The following is a 12,584-nucleotide window of genomic DNA, read 5'->3' as shown; positions in this document are numbered from 1 at the left end:
CTCTAAGCATCCTTGGCGTGACTCTATCTCATGGCAGCAGCTGGAATCAGCCAGGGCTGGACCTCTAATCTCCCAGAGCTGAGGGACCTCAGAAAGAGGAGAAGTTGCAGACAATACAAATAGATGATATTGGTATCAGCGTGCACAGGGACAGCTAAAGCCTCTCAGTCCCAACTGCTTGAGAAAGCAGCTTGGACAGTCCACGTGCAACCCGTTAAGAGCCAACCACCATTGCCAAGAAGGACAGACAGAACCTGCACAGGTCACAGGCGAAAAGGTTTTTCTTTCTTTTCTTTCAAAAAGAGCTCTCTGTGTCCTGACATTGGAAATGTTGGTTTGAATAGGTCCAGAGAATAACGCTGAGAGGCAGAAGAGGATCATCTTCTGTCTCACTGGTCAAACTAGTGAAGAGTGGCCTTTAATCTCCAATACTCTGCAACAGTCACCTTAATGAGTCTTGTACTGCAATGATTAGATCAAGGGAAACATTTAAAAATCACTTTATCGTTCATATTGTGATATCACGGTGGCCAATCGACTTCCTTTCACCCCCCAGCAGGCTTTTCTTGAGCAGAAACAATCACCAGCAGCTCCACCACACAGATGTAAAAGCGATGGGAAAATGCAGAGGAGGCTGGAGGGAACAAAAGGCACTTCAGGCCTGCTGGGGTCAGAACGTGTATCTGTACGGTAGGTTGGACTCTTCACTAATCCAGCTCTGTTTCTAATGAGATTGGTTCCCATTACAGCAGAAGGAGGTCCACGGCTTAATTTGCAAAGGGGACCATTGTCATGCAGCTTGGGGAAGCAAAATAATCTTATCAGTTTGAACTTGAACCCTGCCTTCCAATTATAGGGACAATGTTCAAGAAAAGAGAGATAAAGAAAAAGTGAATTTCATTTATCCAGCAAGAAAAATGGGTTGCCTAACACCAAGCATTCAGCTTTCTTCAGTTTCCTGCAGCTGCTGATAGACCTTTACACTCCAGCCACCGGCTATACCGTTGCCAAAATGTACTAACCACTATCTGGGCACGTTAACTCTGAACCAAATCCAAGCCAAATGGCACCAACTGCATTTACAGTGCAACTTATTGGCATAGCAGAGCCTCTGCTCTTGCAGTACAGCCAGAGTGAAAGCCTGGGGCTGTCAGCTAAGGACAAGCAAAGCCAAAGAGTAGGAAGAATCCTAAAATTTTTTTCACCCCTCCTTGCTGAACCTCTCTCTGCCTCCCTATTCAATCTATCATCAGCTCCTCTTGGCTGCTACAGAAGAGAGACTATCCTCTTCTGGGAGTCCTGTGTCCCACACAACGCAGCTAAAACAAAGAACATTTTGGCAAGTAACAGCCAGGCGTCATCTATTCTTTTTTCTATACAATTCATTCCATCAAAGTTGTTTAGCCGAACAAAAACCAGTGCTATCCTTTATTGTGAGGCTAACAATAAAGTAACATGTGAGCACAGCGTGGGTCACAGATGTGTGCGCTCCATCATCAACTGTGGAGCCACTTCCCTGCTCGACTCACTTTATAAAGTTTTAACCTCTTTGAGCTGGAATTCAGCTTGAGCACATAAACCAGGAAGCAAACGGTGTTAACACAACAGAAGCAGCCCCTGTACAAAAGATACACGAAGAGATGGACGTGCTTTGGAAACAGTCGGATCAACAACCTCTGTTTCCAAGGGGTTACCCACACGATAAAAATCTAGAGAGAAATTAAACTGGACAAATCCCATGGGCTCTATTTTTAGCGATATCACTTGCACCGGTGGATCTTTATTTGTGCCTTTGAATAGACACCTTTACTTTTTTATTTTTTTCTCTCCTATGAAGGGACAGAAACAAACAAACAAAAATTTGGAGGGGGAGTGTCTTCAAAACTCATTTTTAAAGGTCTCTTGGAATACATTCCAAGGACTGATCCCGAATTTGTAACCCAATTTTAAGCACTCTTATCTCATCCCACATAAAGTAACCCTCAAAGCGTGACTGCTCTAAGAAAAAAAAAACAAAAAAAAAACCAAAAAACCCTATACAAAACCAGACCCTTCTTACAACTGCACTTTATGGGGCTCAGACCATATCTGCCAACTGAAAGCTTGCTGCGATATCCACCTCTGGCTCCTATTACATATAAAATACAGGTGTAACGCTGCCCTTTCCTTAGCGTACCAGGTCTGGCTGGAGTTAATTTTCTTCGTAGCAGCTCGTATAGTGCTGTGCTTTGGATCTGTGACCAAAACAGTCCTGATAACATAGTCGTGTTTTAGCTATTGCTGAATAGTGTTTGCACAGTATCAACGCTTTCTCTGCTTCTCACTCTGCTCCCCCAGGGAATACATTGGAGGGTGCACAAGAGGTTGGGAGAGGACACAACCAGGCAGATGACACCAAAGAGATATTCTATGCCATAATTTCATGTTCAGCAATAAAACGGAGTGGGCTGGGGTTTAGGTACATCAGCCATTTTTCACTTGGGAACTGGCTGGGCATCAGTCTGCCTGTGGGAGGAGGCGACTGATTCCCTTTGCATCACTTATTTTGTTTACTTTCTTTTTTCTTCCACTTGTCCTTCACTTAATAAACTATTTTTACCTTCACCCATGAGTTTTCTTGCTTTTACTCTTCCTTTCCTCTTCCCCTCTCCTACCAGGGATGAAAAGGGGAAGTGAGTAAGCAGCTATGGGGTGCTTCGCTGCCTACGGGGGTTAACCCACACCACTTAGTTACCTGCACTTGACTTTGCAACTGTAATGCTCATTTTAGCCTGTGCAGCCCATTTGCATATATGCATCACAGTATTGGAGAAGGAATTGTGTATCAAGTACCACATATTTCTTCCTGCCTATCATAGCTTGAGAGGATGGGTAAGGGGCTGCTCCTGGAGAAAAAGGTAGGTACTGAAAAATCACTGCCTTGGATCCTCATCTGTGCAATGCAAGTAACATTCCAGACTCTCCTTCCAGAAAGGGAAGCATATCCCTGTTTGTAGGACGCTTGCAACAAGCGGAATAGGGTTTAAATAACACACGGTAAATAAAGCCCTAGGGCTCTAATGGACCAGAAGGATAAAGAAAGCAATTGTGAGGCAGCTGTCCTGTGCACTGGCCAGGAGTCCCAAAGGAGTCCCAGAAAAAGTAGCATGTTCTCATTAAAGAGTAAATCATAATGTAAAAAACCAAAAGAGCTGGATTCAAGTAGTTAAAGCTACCTTAATTTTAACATTTCTTAACTTCCAAATGTCTGATTTGCAACCTCACTGCTGTTCTTTGAATGTTCCACACAAAAGCTAAACTTTTTCAAAACCAAAGTGCAGAATTTTGTCTCATCGCATCCTATGGGCATCGCCAGGGCCACAGCAGCGCTGCACTGACAGACCCTACGCAGACCACAGAGGTAAGAGATTTCCCACAGACCCAGGCCCAAAATTGAACATAATCCAGCTACAGCAGCTCAAGTTACCACCTATCAGTCTAATTGCACTAAGTGTCTGCACTCTGGCCCAACACAGCTTTAAGGGGAAATGTGTGAGCCAAAATACAACAAAGATGGGAAATGAATGCCAGGAATAGCACCTGTCAGAAAATAACCTTAATACCAGTGCAGAGGAGCAAAGAAGAAAGGATCACAGCTGAGCCCACAGGTCCTAGGCACAGGATGCAGGTCACCTCAGCCCAGAGAGTGATACAAAAATCACAGAGGAAAAATCAGCAGAAAATCCCCCCACTGCCGTGTTTGTTTTTATATTTATGTGTTGCAGTAAAAGCCCATTTTAAACCCTTGAGGCTAATACAACACACGTCGATAATACCAGAGCAGCAAAACCACAGGCATCTGATAGCAGACAAAAATAAAACACCACCATCACATAGGGGGTCTCAGGGTAGGTGGTCTGAATGGTCCTTTTTCGACAAGTAGCACCAGCACGTACCTAGTCTATTGAGGATTTAGTAGAACTTACCTGAAGACAGCCCCCTCTCACACCCTGACGATTCTGGTGCTTTATGGGCTGCTGGAGGAGTGACAAGTGTCTCTGCTGGCAACTAGTGTGTTGATACCAGGTCAAAAGATGTCACACAAAAGTATATAGTGAAGTTCTTTGATTGCAGGTGGCTGATAAAACTTATTGTACACCTCTAGGCCTTCTTCTCTTAATGTAACACTAAAAAAAAGGAATTTTTTTGTTTTTTTCATCTTTCTTTGTTGTTAAAGATGTGGGATACTTTGCCAGCAGGTGAATGTGACCTTCCCTGCCCACCACAGCTAAAGTGCTTGGACAACATCTACTGCAAATTCTTCAGCAGTATGCTCTGTCCATCTGTGACTTCAAATCCACTTCTGAAACCTGACCGCTTGGAGAGCTTGCCCGAACTGCAGGTCCCACATGTGCTGCTCTGTCTTCCTGCAAGGATCCAGATGGATCCAAGAATGATTATTGTACAGCAAGCCTTAACATCCAAAGGAGCCCCATCAACGCTGATACCACAGCATTTACCAACATGGCTCAAGAGCACATGGTATATTTGAAGAGACTCAGCCAAAATTCATTTTACTGTGCAATGCAGAACTGCCAAACCATCATTGTCTCTCTGACATGAAAAGACACGCACTGGGTTCCAGGCAGCCAAGCATTAAGCATCCCCGAAAGAGCAGACTTACATACTTTAATTACTATGAATGAGCTCACATCCTTAGTTAGTGAGCTGAGCCAGACATACTTGGGTAGGCCCAAATCCAGGCTGAGAGAGATAAAACTCACCACCTTTCCTCAGGCAAAAGGAGCAGCTAGGTAAATAAATAAATAATAACAACAACAACAGGTAACCCAAGCAATTCTCTTAAACATATTCGCAATTATTACTTCTATATCAGATTTAATCAGCAAGAAGATGAGTTGGGATTAACTTCTGTGCATCCTGCAAAGCTCCCTCTCAGCTGAGCAGAATTTAGCCCTTGCCTGTCTCTTGGAAGGAGCACAAAAGTCCCAGACAACAGCAGTAACCGGATCAGTGAGGCACAGCACTGGCAAGGACACAAGGAACCTCGTAGTATTGCACCAAACCAACCTGGCCACAAATCCTCTGAACTACTTAGAGCAGCACATCAGGTCTGTTCCTGCAGGCAGCCACATACCTTTCAAGGGACAGAAACAGACTGAATCTGTGAAGGTCTTGGGTATCTGGAGAAAGAGGAATGATGAGAGCACAAAAAAAAAAAAACAAAAAACAAAAAACAAAAACAAAACAGGGGTAGTTGCTTCAAATAGTCCCCCACAGGGACTGGGATCGCTGTCTTGGAACAGAAAGCAGAAAGTTCAACCTCCACACGCACAAACATGCCAAGCACAAGCAGCCGATCTCAAATAAGACACATAAACAGTCTTGGTGTTGGCCACCTAAAATCCCTGCACACCCACCTGAACACAGCATAGTCCAATTATCAGTTCTGAACACTGAGCACTTTGGGAGATCAGCCCATGTTTAAGTTAGCATCAACAAAAGGATCAGCAAAAGTGCCAAGTGTAAATACATAGTTTTTCTCCCCCTGCAGAGACAAAGCTTATGCTCTGTGTGTGCGTGTCCCCAGTTTATATTATGATTTTAGCATCCAAGTATCTCAGTTGAGAAAGGATTAAAAAAAAAAGTTGGAATTTTAACATATTTTAATTGACCAAACTATTTGTGTTACATAAACTCTGTTTTCACAGAGTCTTAAATCAGGGAACAATTTTTACCTGAGGACATAAACAGTTGCCTTCTTTAATTCTGTAGCATCTGTATCTCTAACAACACACAGACCTAGGAAGAATGCTGCAAGGACATGTTACTCAAATAGACTGTGCATCTAGTGGGTACTGATAACCTGGGATACTTTGAAGTGATTAAAATTACCACTGTGGATTTGTTTGTTTGTTTTAATAATAATAATTAAATAAAGTGTTCCTGGTATCGACAAAAGTCTGCATCGGTGGATCAGCTTCTGGACAGCTGCAATTAGTAGATACTATATAAATATTGCCAATCATCACACAGACATTGGGATCCCTGGGGTCTCTTGGTTCCTGCTGACAGCTCCGATGGCTAAAACACTGGATTTCCACATGGCATGAGCCAGATGCATAAATATGGCTCTCGAGCTTGAAGGTTTCACATAGACCTCTTATGAGACATCCTGGCACTCACAGCAACCCCATCCCTCCCTCCTTCCCTCCCTTCCTACCTGATGGTGCCTCCTTTCCCTGGCACTGCAAATCCAGACCTGCAGCTGGTTTTTCACAGCAGTAACATCAGCATCGCTGGTCACAGCCCAGGACCACAAACACAGGGAATTGGAAACACGTGTTTCTCTTCCTGAAGCTCAGCTCGGTCCCCTCAGCTGTCAGTAAAAGTAAACTCTGAACATTTTAAGAGTCAACAAGTCCTAAGTCCTCCCTCACAGCATTATCAGCACAACTGTTGAGAAATCCTCAGTGTTTTCTGGAGCAGGCCTTCAGGACAGGAATGCACAGACATTGTATCTTTGCTTAACATGCTATCTTGACGACCACAAAGCTGCATCCCCGCTGACAAACCAAACCAACTCTCTAAGGCACCAAAATAGCTCCAGCTTCTGTGCTGCTTCTCCTCCTCCCCTCCCAACAGCAGCGGAACTGGCGCTTTATACTCCCCCATTGATTTCCTCCTCCAACACCCCTCAGCTCTCTGAGGTCTTTAAACTGCTTCCCACTGACAGACAGACATGACACAAAACTAAATTCAGCTTCCCCCTTTAAGAACTGCTCAGCCATGGCTGCCAGACCCAGCCATCCCCTTCAGCTCCCCAGATCCATCCCCTACAGCTCACCATGCAGCCACATCTCCAGAACATTACCAGAAGAGACCAAAACTGGTCTTTGATGAGGTTATGGACTTTGTCACCTCTGCAAAGGAGAATTTCTCTCCCCCAGCACAGACCTCCCTCAGCAAGCCAAACTGCAGCCCACATGGCTGTGATGGATGGCACACGGGACCTCCAGCTGAGGAGGAAAACACCACCCGGGGCAAGGACCTCTTCAAGCAGCAGCCTGAGATCCATCCAACCTCATCACTCAGAGACCTTCACCGAGAAGGTATGGAGGTGTCCTGGGTTCGGCTAAGTCTTTAAATGAAGTCTAAAGCATGTTTGTTTGCCCCTGGGGTCAAAAGCACAAACCTCATTACTGAGTTACACCACCGCATTGGAAAAGAAATTGTATCTGCCTTTCTCTTGAAAATCCCTCTTTCGCAGGCTGCAGCTTTCAGCACATGGAAATCCGGGACCCCCCTTGATACCATTGACCCATTCAGGGCTCCAAAACCAGTATCAAAGTCTGACTGAAGCCATTCAGAAGCTGTTAGCATGTAGATTTTGGTGATAATTTGGTCAATGGATTTGTCAAACAAATTGCCTTTATTATGGACTGATTAAATGCAATCAGGGAGAAGTGCCTTTCCCCTCCCAACTCCAACCCTCATCAGCTCAAACAAACACACTGAGCCAATTAGCAGGGAGGTGGCAAAGCAGCTTTCACTTGAAACCTGCCATTCTTGGGGGGAAAAAAAAAAAAAACCAACCACAACAACAACAACAAAAAAAATCTTTGTGCTTTCAAAGCCAGGAAGAGCCTCCAGGGAGAGGTCCCGAAAGCTACCCAGGGCTCACCTGCAGGGTGTGGATGGGAGTTATCAGGATTCATCTGGCTCGATGCCGGATCAGCTCCCTTAAGCAATGTGCTGCTCACATCCAGCTCGTGCCAAATATAATGCAAAGAACATAAATATTAAAGCAGGCCCAGGGGGAGTAGCACTACTGGGACTGTTATTCCTACAGCTTTACGTCCTGCAGCTGGGTTCTCCTGTGTCAGAAAAAGCAGGAGCTCCCATCAAAGCTATTTCCATGCCTAGAAACTTAAGTTTTTGGCTTAGGTCCCTGCAGTGGCTTCTCTGATGTCTGCAAATGGTTGAGCACACAGCACAGCCTTCTCTGCACTGCAGCAGTAGTGAAGGGATCTGTCTCCTTCACATCTGTCTCCAACATGAAACTTGTAGCAGTTGCATAGATCTGATGCCACTGCCTTTCTGTCCAATGTACCTGACATTAGCTAATGAACAGGAAAGTTACTGAGGAGAACTGAAGCACAGCATCATAATTACATAAGCCTAATCCCTTGCAGGTATGCAGCTGGAAATTAAATGGTCACCTTGGCTGGCAGTGGGCAGAGCAGAATTCAACATGTGTTTGCACGAACTGGCTTCAGAGTCAGGAATCCCACGGCTGGAGAAACACAGCGCACAGGATATGAACAATAGCTGTTGACTAAGCTTTCGACTAAGCTTTCCATGCCTGCATTTTAAGTTAGCAGCAAAGACTCACTTTTGGCCCCATTTTCATCAGCCTAGTCCCTCTAAGGAGCAAGCTGCATGCACTGCGCAAGAATCACTGCCTCCCAGAGCCTACGCAGAGGAGCTACAGCATAGCTTCCTCCAGCAGTGCAAGCCATTGCTTTGTCTTGGACTCCCACCACAAATAGAAAAGGGCTAAAACAAAGGTGAAGTTTTATCAACCAGGAGGAATTTCAGGGAGTTCACTGCCAGGACTGAGATTAGGATTAAGAGTTTATAGTTAAAGCACAGAGATTCAAAAGACCAGCCTCTTACCCACACCTCATCACAGTCTTTAAGCGTCACCTTGAACATAAGGGGTATGTGACACATCATGACACTAGGTCCTGAGCCTTCAAACAGTCCTGAGCACAAGAACTGATCACAGAATGAGATTAGATCAAGAGCCCATACTACAAGCAGCCACAGAGAAAGAGTCCAGGCCTTCTTAAGAAGTGGCTGCAAAGTGCCTGATAACTCCACTCTCTCCCCAAGGACCTGCTTCCTACCCCCACACCCTCCTGCAAACACCAATGTTTAAAGAACTATTAAAGAAAACAACTTCAACACTCTTCACATAGTTCAAATACTTCACTTAAAAGGAATTTTAATTCTTACATCTCAGATTGCACCAGTCCCCAGCAGGACACACACTCATCATGTTCACATTGTGGCATTTGCGCTGTTCACACAGGAGGGATGGAGCCACAGCATGAGACCATACGCTCAGAGGCCTGGGAACTGAGATGATGGAGATCCCCACCAGCTCTACCTGTGCTTTCCATGAGTGACCCAGTTCACCATACCTCTGCTTACTCTCTCAGGGTGCCTTTTCATGACATATGTAAAAATGTAACCTTCCTGCAGCCAACAGGGCTGGATCTATGCATTCTGTCTCACCCATCACGAAAAGGCCAGGACCTATCACTAACAGCAGAACCTCCCTGGCAGCACCGAGTCAAACCAAGCTGAGAAGCTGGAGAAGTTTTGTTGCTCAACAAGGTCTCCAGGATTGAAATAATGGTCTCCAAAGAGCATCAGCTGCTCCCTCTGGACAGTACTGCTGTTTGCAGCCTGGAAAAGCCCTTCCATCCCACCGAGCTGTGTCATCTCCCTTGGGCAGCCGAATTGCGGCAGAAACCTCACAGCAAGCCTTGCATTCCTCAGCAGCAGTAATCAATACAAATCCATTCATCTCGTTGGGATGCACACAATTCATGTTTTGGATGCACCACCTCTAGCTGGGATAGCATACAGTAAGGTTCTAAGGCTTCCCCAAAGACATTCACCTGCTCAATTCCAGCCGTGCCTGAGAAAAACGCAGAACACCTCGAAGTATAGAAAAATAAGTATATAAGGGGACAGAAAACATTATGGTCAAGTTATATTAAAAGGCTACCCCTCCTTCCATTCCCCGTGCCAGCTGACAATTCATATATAGGAGTAACAGTAATAAGCAATGTGCTCCATCAGGTAGGAAGAGTGATCTGGGCCACTACTCCTTCACAGAGGCACACAGTGTATGCCCTCAAGCATTGGAGGGAGACAAATGGGGTCTTTGCAAAATATATGGGGTAAGCATAAGGTGTGATCTGGAAAATGCTATACCTTTTCCTGCCCCTTTTCAACTTGTGGCTACCCAGCTCCTGAACTTACGAAAATCATATTCGAGCTGCAACACACTGGGTACAGCCCTTTCCTGCAGCAAACCATGTTTCCTGTCCCGCGAGGTACAGTCAGTCCAACAAGACCAGGGATATTTGCCAAGCCCGCTATCAGAAAACATAGCTTGGATCTGGCAGATTTCAACAGTCGTGGAAACACACGGGAGGTTATGCCGTTGGGATTATAGGCCCTGCTTCAAAGTACAGCCTTGCCACACACATACACAGGGATTTCAGCCACCCTTCTCCCAAAGTGTGACAGTACAGCTGGATGTTGCAGAAACCATGATTTTGTTATCAGCAACCTTCTTATCCGTATTTTTTAAAAGGTCAGATTCTGCCCACGCTGCCAGCATCACCAAAGGCTATTGAATTCGCTTCCATTGCTCTGGCTATGTTGCACACACACAGCATGAAGTACCCTTGCTCTCTGACACTTTTGCACTTTTTAATGCTTAGCAATTTGGCCTGGCTGAGATGAACTTTATCTATATTTTAAAAGGACCAGTACTTTTCCCATTGCAGCTTTAGCACCTCTCTTGACCACTCTATGCACCCCTCCTGCATTAACTTGCTTGCAAGGAGGAGCACAGAGAAAGCTCAATGCCAAGAGAGAAAAACCCACTAGAAACAGGGAAATGCCTCAGTCCTTCCCATTCAGAGGCAGATCTGCATTGAATGGCAGCCCCCAGGACTGACCTGCCTCCAGAGGAGACTGAATCACAAGCGAGTCAGCCCCCTTCAATTCGCATTAAGACTTTGAGCTACTGTGTATATTCTCGCCCCCCTCCACCACAAGCTCCTCCTTTCTAACACAAATCTCTCACAGCACGCAGACACACGCGCTCCCGGGCAGCGAGGAGCGGCGTTGCCATGTGTTGAAACCCAAGTCCGGTGAGATTCTACTCTTGTAAATGACACTTTTTCATCAGCAAACTATAATTGGCAGCTCTTATCCGCTACAAGAGTTTTGCAACACACAGCCAAAGAATATGCCAGGCGAGTTCTTCACACTAAGACCCAAAATTAGAACCGATATTCTAAAAGCAAAGTGACCCTCACTAGGCATTCCCGAGCAAACTAATCAACCCTGCTCAACTGTAAAATGAAGTCTGTTATATTGGCTCTGATCCACATGCACATCCATAAAGAACCGGAGCAGAAAGGTAATTTTAAAGCGACTGACGCAGCTGTACATAGTTATAAAACTTACATGGGACTCCATACCTTCAAAGTGCTGCGTATTTACCTGCTGTGCACAACTCAAGTGCTGTGAATGTTTTTAGAGCAAGAAAATACTTACGAATGAGACATTTCTTCTCCTGCTTAAGTAAACTTAAGTTCTGAATGTAATTAATTCTGTGCATGTAACATTGCCTTTATCTCAGCTCAGGAGACTTTTGCAACAACCAGGAACCGTACGTTAAGAGGAGAGGAATCTGGCCCATTACAAAATAATTGGGTCTTGCTACGTTAGCTTTACTTTATGTCCTAGACCTTCTCAGTCCCCTAACCCAGCTCTTTTCACCCCTCAGAGAAACACAGCACAAAACCTGCTACAAACTCCCACAAGTTAACACTCTTCCTTTCCTCGTTCCCAAAGTTACTCGGACTAACTCTACTGAAATAGTTCTGCTAATAGAGAGAGGCTTTTAACAAACTCAAAAATCCTCTTACGGAAGATGCTTTTCATCGGCTTATTTTAAAAAGATTAAAATTACTCCCCCCATAACCATCCCAAATCTGCTCACATCCACTTTCCCTGAGCTGCTCCAGAGCAATCTAATAAGAGCTTCTATCCATAAGCAGCACATGAAAGGATCGGCGCTTCTCCCCTACCTGAGAAGTCTGCAGAAGTCTTAGCAAAGTTGCTGAAAGCTGTCAAGCACAGGAGCCCTATGAGGAAGGTGGAGGCGGGAGACACATCTGGGCAGCACATCCTTAAGTATCCTCACGGCTTCTTTCCTTCCAGGGAAAAGGAAAGCGCTTGCTGCCCCGATCCGGTACTCCTCATCGCCCGGAGAACAGCGTTAGTCCCATGGCTTGGAAGGATGAGGGGGAGCAGCGGGGAAGGGGAAGCAGTGAGCTCACACACACACTCACACATCCCTGGGAGTGAATGAATCCCGGCTGAGCGGGACTGGCGAATGAGACGGACCTACCTGAGCCTTGGCGGAGGTCCCAGGGTCCTAAAAACCACCGCTTCGCCCCCAAAACGGTGCGGACTATCCCTGTGCAGCTGCCCAGCGGCAGCACTGCAAGCTGGCGGGGGGGAGGAGGATGGGGGGGGTGCCCTGGGGTGGGTGCTGGTTTGGAGAAACCTGGTTGCTGTTGTTTTATGTGCCCGGGGATGATGTCTCTCCGGTGTGTACAGACAGACGGATGGGCAGAAGGACGGGCAGTATTTTCCAAGGAGGGAGCCCAAAAGAAATGCCTGAATTCACAAGGATTTTTGCAGCGATGGATATTTCTAGTTGCTGCCGAAATCAGTGTGAGCGCTGGTGTCCTGCCAGACTG

At 45.7% G+C, this 12,584-nt stretch overlaps 1 protein-coding gene across 1 annotated transcript in view; it reads right to left on the bottom strand.

The window, feature by feature from the left end:
- The window catches only part of LOC141468633 (protein eva-1 homolog C-like), a 204,738-nt gene extending 192,732 nt beyond the window's left edge, over window positions 1-12,006 (bottom strand). The window contains exon 1 of the mRNA XM_074153770.1: window positions 11,907-12,006. Within this exon, the coding sequence (XP_074009871.1) occupies window positions 11,907-12,006 (100 nt within the window). The remainder of the gene's footprint in view (window positions 1-11,906) is intronic.
- Window positions 12,007-12,584: the final 578 nt, after the last annotated feature.

Source organism: Numenius arquata, chromosome 9 (assembly GCF_964106895.1).
Source record: "Numenius arquata chromosome 9, bNumArq3.hap1.1, whole genome shotgun sequence".
In the NCBI taxonomy this organism is placed as follows: Eukaryota; Metazoa; Chordata; class Aves; order Charadriiformes; family Scolopacidae; genus Numenius; species Numenius arquata.
This window is presented reverse-complemented; position numbering and strand designations above follow the sequence as displayed.